This window comes from Protobothrops mucrosquamatus, unplaced genomic scaffold, assembly GCF_001527695.2.
Source record: "Protobothrops mucrosquamatus isolate PMUCROS unplaced genomic scaffold, P.Mucros_1.0 scaffold8, whole genome shotgun sequence".
Taxonomy (NCBI): Eukaryota; Metazoa; Chordata; class Lepidosauria; order Squamata; family Viperidae; genus Protobothrops; species Protobothrops mucrosquamatus.
In genome coordinates this window covers 155,360-176,050 of record NW_015386395.1, presented here as the reverse complement: position 1 = coordinate 176,050, position 20,691 = coordinate 155,360, and the positions used below count along the sequence as shown (strand labels likewise).

The 20,691-nt window shown below is 43.0% G+C and overlaps 1 protein-coding gene across 1 annotated transcript in view; it reads left to right on the top strand.

Annotated features, from left to right (window-relative positions):
* LOC107282533 (glutamate receptor ionotropic, NMDA 2D) overlaps positions 1-20,430 on the top strand; it is a 32,244-nt gene extending 11,814 nt beyond the window's left edge. Inside the window, exons 9-12 of the mRNA XM_015810325.1 lie at positions 2,025-2,185; positions 6,847-7,034; positions 12,404-12,636; positions 18,988-20,430. Of these exons, the coding sequence (XP_015665811.1) occupies positions 2,025-2,185; positions 6,847-7,034; positions 12,404-12,636; positions 18,988-20,430 (2,025 nt within the window). The remainder of the gene's footprint in view (positions 1-2,024; positions 2,186-6,846; positions 7,035-12,403; positions 12,637-18,987) is intronic.
* Positions 20,431-20,691: the final 261 nt, after the last annotated feature.

Genomic DNA, 20,691 nt, shown 5'->3' with positions numbered 1-20,691 from the left:
TAAATCATTTGCCCTCCTTTTCTTTTGCATAAAACACAAAGTTAACTGTTCACCCCAGAGTTTAAATCTATATACATATAAATAGCTTGAGTTTAAATCCATGCATACATACATCTTGAGTTTAAATATATGTATGCATGTATCTTGAGTTTAAATGTATGTATGTTTAAATGTGTGTATGCATGTATCTTGTTTAAATGTATGTTGAATTTAAATCTATGTATGTAGTATATATGTATGTATCTTTATGTATGTACAGTGTGCATGTATGCATGTATCTTGAGTTTAAATGTATGCATGCATGTATCTTGAGTTTAAATGTATGTGTGTATGGTTATGTATGTATCTTGAGTTTAAATGCATATATATCCATGTATGTATGTGGAGAGAGAGAGAATCAGCCTTGAAAAGCTTTACCTAAATTTTGTGCAGCCTCAAACTATCTCTGGAATTCAGGATCTCTCTAGGCTTTTCCTAGATACCACTTTCATAAGTGTTCTTAACTTTTAAGCACTAGACTGTAAACCTAGTAATTGATTACAACCTGTAGGGTTAATAACCAGTTGTGCTGCATGAAATTGACGTGCAGAGCCATTATGAAATACAAGGTAGATTCAAAAAATAATATTTAGAGCAGTGAAATACAATCAACAGTGTTTAATTTTCTTTCTTCCTGACTGTTACTATGTGACTTGCGCTTGCACATACCGTATACGGCTGTTTTTTCTGCTAAGGGGATACAAAAGCTTATTTGGCCTCACATCCTTGATTCTGAAAACCTCTTTCCCAAAGCTGTTTTTAATTACAAAATGATATTGGAGTTCAGTTATACCTGCTTATATGTGACAAGTGAGGAGCCCCTGAGATATGCTTTCAAGAAATACTAACATCGTTCACCTAGATTGCGGGCAGCGCTTTGATTGCCAGAAAAATTAAATAAAAGGAGACACTTGACTACATCCTTGGATATAGTCTCAACATTCTTTCTAACCCTCAAAGTCCTTTTGTTAGAATAAAATACAAAGAGTAGAAAGAGAAATTAGATCAATATATAAATATATATTGCAGTGATGGCAAACCTTTTAGAGACCGAGTGCCCAAAAATGGGCCCCGCCCCCTGCCCTGCTCCCCCCATCCTCCACCCCGCCTGCCCACAGGACCACTCACCGCTTCCAGGGCCCACCGCAGATCGCCCAGGCAGCCCAGCAGCGTATGACGGCCACACCCTCTGCCCGCGCCCTGCAGCATCAACTGTATGATGGGGCGTGAGAGCAGAGTCTTGTCTACGCTGCCTGGCTGCCATGTCCTTGGCTGCGCTGCTCCATGTGGGCCACGCTCGAGGGCAACTCTCCTTCAGGGGGGCTGCTGGAGAGGAGGGGGTCGTGGGGGGAGGCAAGGCTGTGGCAACGGCACATGTGCCCACAGAGAGGCTCTCAGTGCCGCCTCTGGAACCCGTGCCATAGATTCGCCACCACTGATATATTGTATATTTTATATACATTGTAAAAAGGTAAAGCAGTTTCTGTGAATTTTTACTGTGCTAGTTGTGTCCAACTCTAGGGGGCGGGCGTTGCTCATCTCTGTTTCAAGGCCATATATACCCGCACAAAATAAATACACACATACACACACCGCAGTGGCTCAGCAATTAAAACGCTGGGCTTGTTGGCTGGAAAGCCAGCAGCCCAGCTTAATTAAGATTAATAAATTTAAAAAAAAACACCAAAATTTTCATCAGTCCAGCAATGAGCTATCCTCCTAATTATCCATCTACCAGCCAGCCAGCTCTAGGTTTACATGACCCCTGACATAGCAGAAATCTCCTGATATCTAGAAATCCTTTTTTTTTTTTTTTAATATGATGTCTATTGTGATCAGGGCTAGCCAAACATCATGTATTTCACTCAGCCAAAACACAGAAGCCTCCAATCCTCCCTGATAGGATTAGTCTCTTCTTTTCTGAGTGTGTTTCCGTTTCTAAGGATGGGCTGGCAATGCCTGTTTCATTTGTCTACTCTCCACAGTTCCAGAGACCCCAGCACCATTATCCTCCTTTGAGATTTGGCACAGTTCCTAATGGTAGCACCGAAAAAAATATTCGGAACAACTATGGAGAAATGCACGAATATATGGGGAAGTACAACCAGCGCAGTGTGGAAGATGCACTTCAAAATCTGCAGACAGGGTAAGTAAAGGGGGAATGGCAGAAAAGATGGGTATAACATTGGGAGAACTGGGGTAGGGAAGACAAGATTGTTATTGTTCTTCCCCTTGTCTTCATTTAGCCACCCCAATTTTAATACTGTCTTCTGTGACCTAGAGTATATGGTCTGTGGTCACTCACATTCCAGCTGGTGTTGTCAGGTACAAAGAATCAGGACGAGACATTAAGTTCCAATTAAGAAGATTCATAAGCATCTAGTCAACTACCGGTCAGCACTAAATTGGCACTAGATAAGAGTTAATGGAATTCAAGAGGGGCTGGTCTTAGACCTTTGTAGGAACTTAAGGACTCCAGGCTAATTACTCACTTGACTCCACCTCCAGACTCTGCCTGCTCTTCTCCTACAGGTGTAACATCTGAAGATCTTACCGGCAAACACATTCCAGCAAGTTTTAGATGTATCTCACATGCACTCCATTGATTGGCTACGCTTGGAGTGCAGTCATACACCCTGAAAAAGGGGTCATGTTTCGCCCTGCTTTTGCAACTCACAGCTGCAAAGGGATATTAATTGCTGTGGTGATTACAGTGTGACATTTGATTAAGCAAGTGTCATGGGTGGCTGTTGGATGTGGCTGGTGACATGGCTGACTCTCACAGCCATATTAGTTTGTGACCTTGTAACACAAGTTTGTTAATTAGTTTTTATTAAATAAATCTTAGTCAAGTCAATAACGTGAGTTTTGGTCAATTAATCAGTGAGTCGGTTGAAAGACTCATGTGAAAAAGGAGCTCTAAAGGCGTATATATATATATATATATATATATATATATATATATATATATATATATATATATATATATATATATATATATATATATATATATATATATACCAAATTTCTTTTTCTGACATTGGATTTAAAATGTTTCGCAGTTGCGACTTGAGCCTGCTTAACGCCCCTAGCTGGGGGCTGCATGGTAAAAGATATTGTAAAAAGAAAAACTGCAGTATAGCAGTTAAAAATGTCAAGGTGTACTCAATCAGACCGGTCTGTCTGAGAAACTTCCTGTAACCTGGGCTGTCTGCATGTTAGGCAGATGTATTAACCTCTAGACCACAGGCTCTTTCTCACTTTGTCAGCTATGAGACAATCAATATATATATATATATATATTTTCTGAGGTTTTCGCGGGTGTTTGTATGTAGGTCTTTGGTTATTCGGGAGCACTAACTGGCTTGTAACCCTGATGATGTTGGGAGCTCCCAACGAAAGCTTGTGTCATATGTCTGATTAACGAAACACTAAAAAGGACTTTCAGGCATATTTTCTCCTAAAAGCATTTATTAATGTTACAGATACATCAGCACAATATGGAGGAAATGCTTAGGACTGGCTTCTTTTCCGCTATGCATATATTTCTAAGCATTTTCCTCCCACCTTTCTTTGGGGTCATGGTTCACATCTTCCAATCAACTTGGAAGATGTGATTTACTTCCGGTTTCTTTTCCCCTTCTGCTTGGTTTAATTATAAAAATGCCAGACAGCTCTGCATGTTGTCAAAGCAAGAATATACAGTATTTGCAGCATTGACAGCTTGGTTTTTATCTATTAAAACTTTTATAGTTTTATAATTTTTTCCTGGTGTGTATATTATTTTCAGAGCAGGCACAACTGAGATAGAGAAAACAACTTCTTAGACGTGTTTCTCCCATGCGAAAGGACTGTCTCTTCAAGGACTTGAATTACTTCAAAACTAAAAAATGTCAAAGCCTGCTGGCTTATTTATTTATTTAATTTTTATTTTGCATTTATTGCTTTATAAGTAACTCAAGGTGGTGAACATTTATAGTACTTCCTCCTCCTCCTCCAATTTCCCCCACAAAAATAACTCTGTGGAGTAAGTTGGTCTGGCAGAGAGGGACTGGCTCCAAGTCACCCAGCCGGCGGGACTAGAACTCACAGTCTCCTGGTTATTGGCCCGAAATCACCCAGCCGTCTTTCATGCCTAAAGTGGGACTACAATTTAAAATCTCCTAATTTCTAGGCCAGCACCTTAACCACTATACTAGACTGGCTCTTACCATTTTTATCAGTGGTAAACGATTGCTTTGGGACAATCACAATATTCTGAATCTTTTCAGTTCAGTCAGTGTATCTGCAAATCTTCTGAATACAGTACTTACCTGAGAGTAAGTCTGTATTTATGTTTAAAGAAATAAATAAATCTGACAAGGCTGGGTGTGACTTCCTGGCATCTTGTCATGAATGCATGTTAGTCCAACTGTGCCTACTACTAAACAGGTTTCCCACTCACTGCTTTCTGTGAATGTCTATGAATTCTTGCTGATTTCTTTTGGAAAGAAATTAAATAAAACGAGTCCCACCCCATGTGGGACCCAGTGCTAAAAGAATTATGCAGCATTACGCTTTTTAGTAAAACTGCTATGGGGGGGGGTTATATCTGAATTTTTCATTTGTGAATGTTTTGCGACTTAAATATAATTTTCCATAATACAGGAGGGATTATAGCTCAGCCTCCTTTGAGCAGACATATGGGTAGGGTCTTCATTGCTATTGGAACAGCTGTCAAGCCTGCTATCAATTTAAAAAGCCAACTGGCTGGGTTATTATAAATATATGATTTACTATTTAATCCTATATACCAAGATCACGTTCATATATGCTGCTAATTAAGATAGATTAACAGCTACCCCATGATTCTGCAGAAAATTATAAACACTCACACACTTACATTAGTCTCACTAGTTTAGTTAAAAGTGAATTTTATCCTGAAGGGTATTTGTTATATTTTATTATTTGTTTTGCTGTTTAAACTCCTGCAGACTTCTTTTGATTTTGTTTGCAGCCCACTAGCATTTCTACCCCCATCCCAATTTCAAATCCGGAGCTGGTTCCAGGCATCACAATGTTGCTATGATGTGCAAAATTATTGAAGAACAGTGTTTTCCAACCTTAGTAATTTTAAGATACGTGGACTTCAACTCCCAGAATACCCCACTCTTCTCATTTCTGGCTGGGGTATTCTGGGAATTGAAGTCCACGCATCTTAAAATGGCTAAGGAAGGTCTCTTTAGATAAGGAAGCAAAACTGTAGACATCTCCCCAGCCTGTAATGAGTGCACTATAATAAGAATATCAGGCTATTACGCGTATAAATTCACTGAAATAAGAACATCAGGCTATTATGCATATTAGGAACTAGAAGTGGCATTATTGTACAACTAATGTATTTAAGAGGAGATAGATGAAAAGATGGAGGGTTATATATACATCAGTGAATCGATCAAATTGAGGGAGCAATGAAGAACAAGATGGAGGACAGGATTTATTCTAACAATAAATAACTTTTTTTCTTACTGGCTCATGAATTGTATTCCCAGTGCTTTAAATCTCTGCCTATTTTTTTTACTGTTTTAGGGATATTAATCAGTCATAAAGAGCCAGTTTAGTGGTTAAGGCACCAGGCTAGAAAGTGGGAGACCTCGAATTCTAGTTCAGCCTTAAACAGTGGTGGCGAGCCTATGGCCCGGGTGCCAGAGGCGGCACTCAGAACATGGCAGCCAGGCAGCATAGACAAGACTCTGCCCTCACACCCCATCATGCAGTTGATGCTGCAGGGCGTGGGCAGAGGGTGTGGCCGCCATAGTGCTGCTGGGTTGCCTGGGCAATCTGCGGCGGGCCCTGGAGGCAGTGAGTGGTCCTGTGGGCAGGTGGGGCGGGGGATGGGGAGGCAGAGCGGGGGCGGGGCAGGAGGGTGGAGCAGGGGCAGGGCCAGTTTTGGGGCATTCAGTCTCTAAAAGGTTCGCCATCACTGGCCTTAAATATGAAACAGCTAGGTGACCTTGGACCAGTTATTCACTCTCAGCTGAACCCACCTCACACCGTTGTTGTTGTGGGAAAAATAGGAGGAGAAAAGTGTGTTGGATAGGTTTGCCACCTTGAGTTAGTTATAAAAAATAATAAAAATGGAATATAAATAAATAAAATAATATTTATGTTATGCTGTTTATTGATATAGATTGAGGTTTAAGATAGACTCGGCTAGGCTACCAGACCAGTCCCGCAGATTATTTGCTAGCTTCTTCCTTCTGGCCATCTCCAGACATGGTTTTCATCCCAGTTAGCTAATCTAAACTAGCCACATTTTGCCTCTCAGGAAAACAGCTCTGCAACTTTCTGTGCATCTATCAAACCAACTTACTTTTAAGCTTTGTGGATTAGACTCCAAGAAAACTCTATATTCCTTCAAGATTCAAAAATGTGTATAGGGTTCTTGGTGTTCTCTGAGCCTGGTTGGTTTTTGTTGTTGTTGTTGTTGTTTTGCAGATGTTTCATTACCCAACTGGGTAACATTATCAGTACTAGGTGCATCATCAGAGCTAGCACTGATGATGTTACCTAGATGGGTAATGAAACATCTGCAAGGAAATAACCAAGCTCTGAGAGTGTCAAGGGGAGCACAGTTTAATCCTGAGCTACAAATGTTATCTTCTATTGAAAAAAACAGGTGTCCAGTTTATTTGGAACAAATACTTAGATTGGTTTCAAAAGAAAGACATCAAATGCGCAGATCCTTACAGCCCATCTTCCCTGAGGTGCACCTTTTGATGTGTTCCCCTTAACTCATCTCAGCCTGCCTTTTTTCCCCGCCTGCAGGAAGCTGGACGCCTTCATTTATGATGCAGCTGTCCTCAACTACATGGCCCGCAAGGAAGAAGGTTGCAAACTTGTCACCATCGGAAGTGGGAAGGTCTTTGCCACGACAGGCTATGGCATTGCCTTGCAAAAAGGATCCAAATGGAAACGGCCCATTGACCTGGCCCTGCTTCAGTTTCTCAGCGATGGTAAGATTTCACGGATCAGGTCCAGGTTCTAAGGCCAGGGGTGTCAAACTGCCGGATCGTGGGCCGGATGCATCATGCTGAAACCGCGCCCATCCCATTGCCGGCAATGGAGAAAAAAAAGTCACTATACTTCACGACATGTCGCGTGACGTTGCGAGTTTGACACCCCTGTTCTAAGGAGACGCACCAGAATTAAAGTGGAATGCCTGGGTTAGAAGCAAATGATGAATTGGGAGGCGGAAATAAATGCTGAGATGGACTTTTTGAAATATATCAGTGCTTAAAAGGGAGAATATTATGCATTATGCATAAGTTAGTGTCACTGGAAAAAATGTATTTTTTTTAACTATATAGCCCCACTGAACTGTGAAGAGGTCTAGAATGAAAAGTACCAAATGTGATTCAGAGTACCTGTAAATGTAGCATGTATGTAGCATGTCAGGAGCATCTTAAAGCAAGGTTAGCTCCGTCTTAAGATTTGACAAATTCAGGAAAAGGTACAATGATTTTAAGGTGTTCCTGAGAGATGCTATAAGTGGCCCCCTGCATGCTCTCAATCAGATGTTGCCCTTTGGAGCCAAATCTCCATGCAGCCATTTCCCAAATTATATAGCCTAAATTGGTAACAGCTTCCACTGTGGGGCATCTGGCATCTAATTTCTAAGATATATATTTAAAATAATTCCTAAAATTTTAAGTTCAAGGCTTATGCATGGTCCACGCTCTCTTCCCAGATTGACAAACAACAATCTACTTCACCTGTCTGCCATCAAGTTGGATTAAGTAGCACCACTGTGATAACAGAAAATATTTCTTCTCCTCAGCTAGAAACGTGCTGTAATGCTATTTTTCAGTGCACATTTTTTTTAAAAAAATACTTTTTATAATACCTTTTACATACATAATAAGTACATTCAAAGAAAAAGGTATAGTAAATGTGAAAGAGGAAGAAAAGAAAGGAAAGGAAAAAAAGAGACAAACATGAAAAGAGATATTAAAAATGGCTTCCAATTTTTCTCTCAGCAGTAATAATAATACATATAATTCTAATCAAATCTCTCTCTCCAAGATTTCATCATAATCATTATTCTTTTTAATCATCAAAACCATAAGTCACAGAATCATTTTCTTTTTCATGCAAAAACAAATCCATAAAGAGTTTCCAGTGGTTGATGAATGTCAATAATAACCTTTCTCTAATCAAAGAAGCCAATTTGGCCATCTCAGCAAATTCTGTCAATTTCATCTGATATTCCTCCATGGTGGGTAATGCTGAAACTTTCCACTTTGTGCATATGATAATTGCCACAGTAATCATATATTGAAATAATCTTCCATGGCTTTTTAAAAACCCTTTATCCTTTATCAGTCTCATAAGGAAAGGTTCTGGCTTCAATTGAATGTCTAAAATCCTCTGTATGTATTGAAATCCATTTTTTAAAAGCTTTTTTTACACATCTCCCAAGCATGATAAAATATGCCTTCAAGTTGTTCGCATTTCCATATATTTGAAATGCCTTTATACCTTCTAAATAATTTCTCTGGTATCATGTACCCATAATACATCATTTTTATAAAAATTAACTTTGAGATCATAACAATGTAAATTTCAACCTTTTTGACCGTATATTGATAGATTGATCCATTTGTATATAACATAACTTCTTTAACCTGCTTTTCTTCCATTTCAAATTTCAAGAAAAGTTTATATATTTTAGCAATTACACGTTCATCATCAGTGCACAACTGCATTTCAAATTCTGTCTTCCTTTTCTTTATATCATAAGTCTTTCTATCCATTTTAAATCTTTTTGATAACTGTAAAAGGGAAAACCACTGACAACTATATCCTACTCTACCATGTTAAATTAAAGGGGTTGGCGAGTCTCCAGTAATTTCTAGTATGTTAACTATTTGTCTATTTGTCTTTGCCTGTTATTTCTCTTATGTAAAATGTTTCTTGTGCTGAGATCCATAGAGATGTTTTGGGGCACAGCCTGAGTTTATATCTATTCCATGTTCTCAGTATGGTGTGTCAAATGAAATGATTTTTAAAATCCACATTAACTTTATTGTAGCATAAATATACATGCCATCCATATGTCAGGTCCTGTACTTCTAATTCTAAAAGTCTTTTGTTTCTCAGCAATACCCATTTTTTCATCCAAACAAACAAACAAATAAACAAACAAAAGCTCCAAAATATAATTTCAAAACTGGAAAACTCCTCTTTCCTTTGCATCTTGTTAGCACTCTGTATTTAAATTGTGTTTTTCCCCCTGCATACAAATCTATTTGCCTTTGCCTGAATGATATATCAGTTGTCAAAACAGGTATTGTCTGAAACAAAAACATTCTAGACAAAACATTGATGTTTATCACAGAAATTCTCCCCCAAAGTGACAATTTTAATTTTTCCTATCTTAATGTGTCCTTCTTAATTTCATACCATGTCCGAACATAATTTATTTTGAAGTAACATACAGTTCACATTTGTCACAGTAATACCCTAGGTATTTTACTTTTTCTCAATATTAAAATCAGTTTTCTCCATCAGTTCTATTTGATCTTCTGTTTTCATATTTGTTGATAGCATCTTGTTTTGTAAGCTTTAGTTAGCACTGATGAGTTTTAACACACTAATTATTCATTTACACTTACAGTAAAAATTGTCAAATATAAGATTGCATTTTTCTTCTGTACTGAGAAGTCTGTGCTTAGTTTCTTTCAAATGAAATATTACTGGTGATATCAATTTGATTTACAAGTAGAGTATAATAGAATCAAATGGATATTCCTGCAGCAAGCAGCAAATGCACTGTTCACGGACTGAAAATTAAGGGACAAAGAATAAGGCATTGTGTTGTGCTGGCTGCTTCAACTTCAGCTAGCAAAATTCAGTTCTATTCCAGTTTAAAAATGCAAACTAAGTTTTTATCATCACTTCTCAAACATTCACGATACTTGCAGTGCTGCAGACTCAAATTCATTATAGCTGATGAAAATCTATTTCTAAAACAATTGTTTATGGAAAGAGGCCCCTTAGTGGCCTCCTCTATCCTTCCACTCTTGGCCTTTGCACCATTCCCAGATATAACAGCCAGTTAGTCCTTGACTTACAACCATTCACTTAGTGGCTGTTCAAAGCTACAATGGCACTGAAATAAGTGATTTATGACCATTTTTCACACTTACGACCATTGTAGCATTCCTGTGGTCACGTGAACAAAATTTGGATGCTTGACAACTGGCAAGTATTTATGACGGTTGCAGCATCCTACGGTCACGTGATCCTCTTTTGCCACCTTCTGGCAAGCAAAGTCAATGGGGAAGCCAGATTCACTTAACAACCGTGTTACTAACTTGACAACTGCAGTGATTCACTTAACAACGGTGGCAAGAAAAGTCATAAAAAGGAGCAAAATTCACTTAGCAACTATCTTGCTTAACCATGGAAATTTTGGACTCAATTGTTGTATGTCGAGGACTACCTGTAACTTCTCTGGTCACACACCAACTTCTTTGTTAACAGCAGAGACAAACAACTTCTGCCTCTGCCGCTTCAGTTTTGCAGCATGTCTAAGCTTCAAGTTTCCCCTGGGTGGGAAGTCTCACTTCGTTCCAAATTCCCAACACCCCTGGCAACATTCCAGGGCTGCATCATGAAGTATCATGGTAGTCCTTTGCTGGTCTTTGCCACTGTTACTCTGGTTATTTAGAACCATGATCCCCAACCTTTTGGGGACCAGGAACCGGTTCCATGCAGAAAGGTTTTTCCACAGACTGGAGAGTGTGTGGTTTTGTGTGGGCTTTGTTTGTGCGGACCGGGACCGGTCCACGGACCAGAGGTTGGGGACCCCTGATTTAGGAGACATTAAACAAATAGGCAGAATCTTTAAGTTCTGATGGGAAGCGTAGCCCTGATCGGATGCCAGTTTTTCTGTTCAGCCATTGGTCAAATTGAGGTTTGCTCATATGATGCTGTTTGCTGCTGAGGTTGAGAGGAGAGAGGAGAATTACTGGCCAGTGTTAAGAAGAGTAGATGAAAGTCTGAGGAGTGAAAATGAGGCACTGTGGAAGAGCCTTCCAATATTGCTCTGGTCCTGAATCAGCTTTTCCCCGTTGTGTTTGTGAATACCACTGGCAGATTTCTCTAGCCCTCCTACATACAGGCAGTCCTCAACTTACAAAGTTCACGTAGTAGTAGTAGTAGTAGTAGTAGTAGTAGTAGTAGTAATAATAATAATAATAATAATAATAATAATAATAATAATAATAATAATACAGTTGGAAGGGACCTTGGAGGTCATCAAGTCCAACCCCCTGCTCAGGCAGGAAACCCTATACCATTTCAGACAAATGGCTGTCCAGTCTCTTCTTAAAAACTTCCAGTGACCGTTCAAAGTTGCAATGGCACTGAAAAAAGTGACTTATGTACATTTTTCACAGTTACACCCTTTGTAGCATCCCCACAATCATGTTATAAAAAGTCAGATGCTTGGCAGCTGGTTCATACTTATAACCGTTGCTGTGTCCCAAGGTCATGGGATCATCTTTTGCGATCTTTTGACAAGCAAAGTCAATGGGGACGCCAGATTCCCTTGACAACCAGGTTACTAACTTATCAACTGGAATGATTCACGTAACAACTGTGTCAAGAAAGGTCATAAAACGGGGCAAAACTCACTTAACAAACGTCGCACTTAACAACAGAAATTTTGGGCTCAATTGTGGTTGTAAGTCATGGACTGCCTATACTGCTAATGCAACCAAAGGACAACGGCTTAAGGAAGGCTGTGCGAGACGGTCAGTGCTGCTTGGTCATTTGAGGCCTTGGCAATCAATTTCTGTCCAGAACAAGAGGATTTGCATTTTATAGCAGGAAGGAAAGGACAGTAGAGAAGGACATCTGCGCAGTCCTATCATAATGGTATGTGACAATGACTTTGGGAGAGGAGAGGGAGAGCTGCAGACCAGACAGCAGCCAGTCTGATAAACAAAAATCAGACTCTGAATGAGGAGAATGGAGGAAGTGTCTCAGAAGGGATTCTCCCTAGTTTTCAGCAAAGTACAGGAGGGGAGAGATACTTTCAGACTTGAAAGAGCCTTTTGCTGCAACTTTACAACAGGGGTCTTCAAACTTGGCCCTTTTAATGGCTTGTGGACTTCAACTCCCAGAATTCCTCAGCCAGGCATGCTGGCTGAAGAATTCTGGGAGTTGAAGTTCACAAGTCATAAAAGGGCCAAGTTTGAAGACCCCTGCTTTACAATAAAGGAAGTATTAGTCCTCACAGGTGTTGCTTCTTCTCTGGACCACCTCAAAGAGGGCCGACAGCCATATTTTCTACCACTGCCCTTCTCTGTTTCAGATGAGATTGAGCTCCTGGAGCGCCTGTGGCTGTCAGGGATTTGCCACAACGACAAAATTGAGGTGATGAGTAGTAAACTGGATATCGACAACATGGCAGGAGTCTTCTACATGCTTTTGGTAGCCATGGGGCTGAGCCTGCTCGTCTTTGCCTGGGAACATCTCATCTACTGGAAACTGCGCCACTGCATGAGACACACGGGCCGTCTGGACTTCCTACTGGCCTTCAGCAGGGTGAGTTTGTAAAAGAGGCTGCAGTTCCCATGTACACCCCACATCTGTTTGCTTCCTTCTGCAGACTTCTTCCCAGTTTCTCTTACTTCTCTCCTTTTATCTAGAGCTGCAGGAATTCATTGATTGCATTGCTCAAATATTCCAAGGAGTAATGGATACATAATTTTTTTTTTAGAATTTTATGGTTTTAAAAACCCCCATTTTTCTGGAGGCTTGGAGGATGTGTGTGTATATAGGCAATGAAATATGGAAACTCATAAACAAGAGCAAGGAGCTCGTCAAGATTGCAAGTATGACTGTTAGGTCTGACATTACCTAAAACTAAATTATGCAAAGGAAATCAACTTACACAGGTTTGCTTGTTCTACATCATTTGTTCAGAACATGGAAGCTAGCCTACTTGAGATAGGAATCAGCTGTTTTTAGGTCATGCGTTCCTGCTTCTATTTTCCTCAATCCCATCTCTTTACCTGGGCATGTCTAAAGATAAACATAGATTGAGTAATACCGTGTGTGGGGGTGGGCCTAATATAAGCCCTATTCTAAAAATAAGCCCTAATTAGGACCCCGCCCACTCCGTCCCACCTGGCTGCCGCAATGGGGCAGGACGCTGCGGTGGCAATCTCACCACTGCCGCCACAACAAGGCAAGGCAGGTGGGGGAGCAGGTGGAACTGCCCCACCCGCCCCACACCCGCTTCCTTCTGGCCCCTCCAGCCAGACCATTCCTTGCTCCCTTTCACTCCCCTCCTGAGCCGGATTGCCATGCTACTGTACAGAGGATGGGTGGGGTAGGCCTGGTCCCCCTCCGCCATTTCGGAGCCAGGCAGGAGTGACGGCGAAAGGCTCCGCTGCCACTGTGCGCTGCTGGAGGGGCTTTCTTCACGCTATGCCCCACAGATCACCTGCCTGGCGGCAGCCTCCTCCTCCTCCTCCTCCTTCTCCACCACCACCACCACCACCACCTCTCCTGTGGCTTGCGCCGTGACTGGATGGCACAAGCCTTCCCTGCCGCCTCCCTCCGCCAGCCCTCTGTCACCGCCACTGGAGAGAATGGAGAACAGGAAGCTGAGTGGCTCTGTGCAGCAATGCAAAGCAGAGAAGAGCACTTGCTTGCTGCCCTGCATTTCAACACTAACCTGCTTTCCAGCTCTGGCGTGTTTCTCTCCTGCTGAAACGGAGTTCGTGGGACTAAAAAAAAGTTCAGTCAGACCTTCCAACTTCTCCTGAGATCTTTTTTTTTCCGCGAAAAGTTGGAAGGTCTGACTGAACTTTTTTTAGTCCCATGAACTCGGTTTCAGCAGGGGAGAAATGCGCTAGAGCTGGAAAGCAGGTTCGTACTGAATTTTTTTATGTTCGGGAGGAGAAGCGGCAGGAAATGGAGCTACCATTTCAAGAACGGACAAGGGAGACGTGGGGCGATGCAGGGCGGCAAGCAAGTGCTCTTCTCTGCTCTGCATCGCTCCACAAAGCCGCTCCACTTCCCGTTCTCCATTCTCTCCAGTGGCAGCGACGGAGGGCTGGCGGAGAGAGGCGGCAGGGGAGGCTTGTGCCATCTGGTCACGGCGCAAGCCATGGGAAAGTTGGCGGAGGAGAAGGAGGCAGCCGCTGTCACCGGACAGGTGATCTGTGGGGTGGAGCATAAAGAAAGCCTCTCCAGCGGGCGTGCAGTGGCAGCAGAGCCTTTTTCTGTCACTTCCCCTGGCTCTGAAACGGCGGAAGGGGACCAGGCCTACCCCGCTCCTCCCCCGTACAGAAGCATGGGGAGTGAAAAGGGAGCAAGGAATGGCCTAGCTGGAGGGGGGGCTAAAGGAAGCAGGTGTGGGGCACGTGGGGCAGCTCCACCCCTTCCCCACCTGCCTTACCTCGTTGTGGTGGCAGCAGCATGATGTGTCACGTGGCCTCCTGCCATGAGTGGCCACAGCAGAAGTGGGCCAGCAGCCATGCGGGCTCCTGCTGGATGGGGCTGTTGGTGCCGCCACCGCGAGGCAAGACAAATGTCATGAAAAATATAAGACACTGCCCCAAAATAAGACCTAATGCCTCTTTTGGAGGCAAAGATAATATAAGACCAGGTGTTCCTTTCGGGGAAACACGGTAGCCCCACTTTTGAAGCCTACACGGCATGTTTTGGTCACTAAAGGGCATCTCTTTTCTAAGGAAAACTGGCTGTAGTAGTCTGTAGCAAAAACTAGCTTGCAAATATAACTCAGTTGTTAGCGCCTTTAATGTTAAACAACACCCCCCTATTTCTCAACATTTTTTTTAAAAAATGCACTTCTTTTTAAATCAAGGCAGACTATTAGCATGCTGTCGAATAAATATGTTTTCATTCAACTTGAGGGGGAAAAAAACTGGCTAGCTTGCCTGAAGAACTGGAGGTGGCAACGTGCTGATTTATACGTCTATCAAATGCAGTGACACACTGAGAAAAACCAGATTCACTCCCAGAAGTGGGGGGAGGAGAAGAGGAATAAATTCATCAATCAAATGTTAATGTGATGTTAGTCGGCATCCTACAACTCCATGCCTCTAATTTTTTTAAAAAAGAAATCTAACTAATTTCTAAAAAGTTGGGGAGAAGGAGAAGGAAGAGGAGTTATGTATTTGATTTTAAAGCCTAGTTTTGAGCTTTCATAAAGACCACTAAAGAAAGCCTAGGCGGCATCAAGCTCTGATGTGGTTTTAGAGCAGTGGTTCTCAACCTGTGGGTCGGGACCCCATTTGGGGTCGATCGACCATTTCACGGGGGTCGCCAAGCAAGGCTGTCCGCCATTTTTTTTGTCCATTTTTTTTGTCCATTTTTTTTGTCTGCCATTTTTCCCCCTTTTCCGGCGGGTCCCTTACCTCCCTTGGGCTGGGCCAGCTGGTGGTCGGCCTGCTCCATCTCTGCCGCTTGCCAGCTACGCCTCGGCCGGCGCAGGGGGCGGAACCACACATGCGCGGCGCTCCCGGGCAGGGAAAGTCCTCGACTTACGACCGGTTGGGTAGTCCTCGACTTACGACCGGTTTAGTCCTTGACTTACGACCGGTTTAGTCCTCGACTTACGACCGGTTTAGTCCTCGACTTATGACCGGTTGGGGTCGCGGCATTAAAAAGGTTGAGAACCACTGTTTTAGAGGAAGAAACAAATTACAGGTAGTCCTTGACTTACAACCATTCGTTTAGTGACTGTTCAACCTTACAGTGGTACTTTAAAAAGTGGCTCATGACTGTTTTTCACACTTATGACCGTTGCAGGATGCTTGGCAACTGGCATGTATTTATGACAGTTGCAGAGTCCCAAAGTGATGTGATCAATATTTTTAATCTTCCCAGGGGCTTCCAAAAAGCAAATGACCGCAGTTGTAAAATCAGACGTGACTTACTTCCACTTCCAGCTGTAGTTGCAAGTCAAGGGCTGTCTGTAGTTTTTATTTGTACGTGTCAATCACTTTATAAAAACCAATGAAAATTGCTGTTGTCTTGTGCTGAAATTAAGTTTAAAAATGGTGGGAGAGAATCCAATCCATCCAAGAGGCAGAAATCCAATCTAACATTTGATTTCTCTGCTTGCTCCCCTGATCTCTTGTAATCCTAACTGTCTAATTGGATTTCTTCCATCCCGTACCCATCCCTTCTGCTCTTCTTCCTCTCTGCTTCTCTCCATTTATTAGCCTGGTGTTCCTGCTCTGCAACCAGTTGTCTACACTGAAAGGCAAATTCAACAACATGACGGGATGATGTCTATCAGTAGCAGGAGGCTATTTGTAGGGGGAAATTATCTTTGCAATAGTGGTGAATATTATCTAAGAAAGAAATTATCTTTCTTAGGTTCAGGGTGGAAAGATTCACATGGTGTTCCCATAACCGAGTAAGAGAGAAGATGGAAAGTTGAGAGGTCACCGTACACAGAGCTGGCTGGGGAATTCTGGGAGTTGAAGTCCACCCATCTTAAACTTGCCAAGGTTGAGAAACACTGATATGGAGGATGCCCTGGATAGACAGAAGAAAGATGCAAGTTGACAATCAAATTGGCTGGAGCCCATACAAGTAGTCCTTCACTTATGACTGTAATAGAACTTTCCCATTACAGTTGTAAGTCATGACGATTGTAAACCAGGCCACCAATCTTTTTTAATGACCTTGTTTTACGGTGGTCATTAAGCAAACACCACAGTTGTTAAGTGAACCACTTCTTTGCTATGGGCTGGTTTTGCCTAAAACCTGTATTTGCTTCCAGTTTTCAGCAAGAACATTGTAAAACATGGTCATATGACTGGCATGCAGCAACTGGCCATACATGCGGGCAGTGGTGGGATTCAGCCGGTTCGCATCGCTTCGGCAGAACCGGTAGCTAATTTTTTATTGCCCAGGCCCAGAATGGACTTCCAGAAGCGGCATCAACACAGAGAACCGGTTGTTCACATATTTGAATCCCACCACTGCACGCGGGCCAGTTGCCAAGCATCCAAAATATGGTCACGTGACCATGGGGGCTATAGGTCATCAGAGCTTCGGAGCTGAATTGTAAGTACCCTGGGGAGGTCTGTCGGTCCTTTGAACAGTTGCTAAGTGATTGATTGCAAGTCAAGGATTACCTATACCAAGAAAGATACAAATAGTCCTCAACTTATGACCACAATTGAGCCCAAAAATTCTGTTGCTAAACGAGACATTTGTTAAGTAAATTTTGCCCCGTTTTACAATCTTTTTTGGCGCAGTTGTTAAGTGAATCACTGCAACTGTTACGTTAATGACAAGTTTGTTAAGTGCATCTGGTTTCCCCATTGACTTTGTTGATCAGAAAGTCACAAAAGGTGATCACATGACTCTGGGACATGGCAACCATTATAAATACGAGCCAATTGCCAAGCGGACAAATTGTTATCACATGACCGTGGGGGTGCAGCAAGAATCATAACTCTGAAAACCAATCATAAGTCACATTTTTTTTAGTGCTGTTGTAACTTTGAATGGTCACTAAATGAACTGTTGTAAGTTGAAGACTACCTGTACTTTAAAAATGCTTCAGACCCCCTCCCCCGCAAATTCACATGAAGATAAAAGAGGGAGGAGGGCAAGCACATTCCAATTTACAAGATCCTGTTACTATAGCTATTCTAGTGAAAATAGATCTAGGCCTACAGAATGTCTGTTTTTTAATCTGGTCTAATGTATAGGGCTGACCAAAGTAAAGAATTCCAGTTCTTCTGGAATTCATAGCGCTGCCTTGGTACATCTTGAATAGGTATGTTATGCAAAGGTTCGTTAGGATGACGCTTGTCAAACTGGGGATTTGATATAAAGAGACTCAAAAAAGACAAATTGGCCGAGGAATTTGATGCTACATTATTGTGTTCAGAGTAAAGCTGTTGGGTGGCAGAGGCGACATAGGAAATGGACATATGGGGAAGAAGCGATATGGTTGGTGAGAGGAGTCATCTGTATCTCACTGAAATTCTCAAGTTGCACTTAGAAAAAGATAATTGTGTAAAACCGGGGAGCAGTGATTTATTATACAGTATTGTTATTATTATTGTTGTATGTCAGGAGTTATTATAGGTAGATAAAAAGGTGTTTTAACTTGAGTGAGATCCCCAGTTCAGCTAGCTTGGCTATTGTTTCCCTTATCTGGGCAATCTCTGTGAAGGCAGGCGTTTTTCCAAGCTATTCGAAGATTATGCTGAGAACTCAACTTAGAATTTTCTTGATATAGAACTAATACAGATAGTTCTTGACTTAAGAAGAGCTTGGAGAACCATTTGTCTGAAATGGTATAGTGTTTCCTGCTTGAGCAGAGGGTTGGACTAGAAGACCTCCAAGGTCCCTTCCAACTCTGTTATTCTGTTACTTATGAATGGTTACTTAGTGACTGTTCAAAGTTGTGACAGACTCCCCCCCCCATGGTCATATGATTACATTTTGGGTGCTTAGGACTGGCCCACATTTAGGATTGTTTGTAACATCCCACAGTCATGTGACTGAATTTTACAACTTTTTTTTTGCCAGAATCTGATGTTTATTTCCAGTTTTCCACAAAAAGTGCCTATTGGGTACAATGGGTTTGCTTAACGACTGCCAGAAAAATGGTTATAAAATCAGGGGTCATCAGGTGGTGACCTGCTTTAGCAACCACTATGATTTATGACTGTAATTCTGAGCTTAACTACAGTCATAAATTGAGGACACCTGTATTTTATTGTCCTACCTGCCCAGGCATCATTTTAGGGAGCGTTCTCTTGTTCGCAAAATTTCCAGTGCTTTGTCTACATTATAGTTTTGCCTGCTTGCTAGATGTAAAAACATAGCTATAGTTGAAGAACCTTCTTATATATATATATATATATCTATTTCTCCCATTTCTTCCAGGGCATGTATAGTTGTTGTAGCAGTGAAGACCCCAAAATACCAGACCAGCAGCAGTTGCCCATTCTGAATCACACCTACGGGCCACCACGAGGTACAGCCCCAGCTCTGCCCAGTCCTCCTGGGCCTCCGCTCCCCTGTTCCAGCTTCCTGCCTCGTGAACGGCGCATTGTGGAGCGGTGGCGTCATGCCCGTAGCCCCAACTGTTACAAGGATTTGTACCCCCCTACACCTGCAGAACTCACTACCACTAAACCACCACGCCACAGCCTCAAGAGTCCTTTCTCAGATGGCTTCCACCGATTCTATGGCCCCATCGAACCTGAAGGGCTTTCAGATCATGTCAGTAGCAAAAAAATGGCACCCTGTCAACTCTCTCCCCCACAGCCTTCCCGTGGGCTGGAAAACCCTCCGTCCTACTTCGCTATAGTGCGGGAAAAAGATTCTCCAGACATGCCACCGGTGGCATCAGGTTGGCAACGCAAATCTCTCCGGGGTTTGTATGAAAGTTTCCAAGCAGGGAAAGGGGCTGGCCGAGCTTCCGAGGTGAAAAAATATGACGGTCCTACAAGCAGTTATCCTACTAAAAGCCCTTGTGAGTTGGAGAGAGGCACCTCCCGGTCTTTCGGGAAAGAGCGAAGCCGGTATGGCTACACCCGGCTCTCCTACGAAGATGAACGTTCCCCACCGGTCCCCCGTTACCGACATGCTGAGGAAGCATCTCTGCCACGAGCTGAGCCAGAAGCAAAATGCCCAACCACGTCAAGCCGTGAGAGGAGCTCCCGGGCTCACATCTGCCGCAGTCATTCTCACCCACTTGCCGTTGGTGCCAGTTTGCACAGCCAAAGTCATTATGTGGACTTTTCAGACTCTGATTCCGACATCTGTGAGAGGGATAGTGATGGCCACAGCTGCTGGTACCAGTCGCCAGATTATTTCTGCACCTACCCCTCCCGAGAGAGGCAGCTCTTTGCCACACACAAGCCTCTACACTACTGGTCGGCCGACAAGTTGGCCAAATGCCACGGGTGTCACGGTCCTTGCCAGCACTGCCTGAGCCTAGAAATGCTCCCACCACCCACTCCGCCGTGCCGCAAGGAAGCCTTGCATTATTTGAGCTGCTCGGAAGAGCATTTGGAACGTCGGCTGGACTGGGAGCATCGACACTGTAGCCACTACAGTTGTCTAGTTCCTCGGCATCGCCACGGCTTCCACCGACGCTGCCACCACCATTCCTGTGAGCTGGGGCCAGGCGGTGGAGTCCTTCACCCGACCTCCCGTAGTCTGGAGGACCTCAGCTCCTGCCACATGATGCGCTGTGGGGCTTCCCATCGACACCAGGGTGGCTTCTCCCCAGAGTGGCTGCCACGCCGGGTGAGTCGAAGCGGGGAGCTTTTTGCCAGGCGCGGTTCGGCCCATTTCTCCAGCCTGGAGTCCGAGGTATGACCAGCGCCAGGTGGGGCGGGTGTGGGAGAGGGGTAGAGAAAGACATTTAAGATGAAATAACAGAAAAAAGACTGAATTGTGGTTGAGACTCAGAAGGTGGAGATGGCACCGTGGCCCAACTCAAGGAACAAAGGCAATACCACGAAGATGGCCACAGAGAGGGGGATGCAGATCAGGGCCACCAATGAACCCACTAAGGGCATGCTGCTATAATGCCACCAAGAAGAGATGGCATAGTGTCATATCTCCCTGCCACAGAGA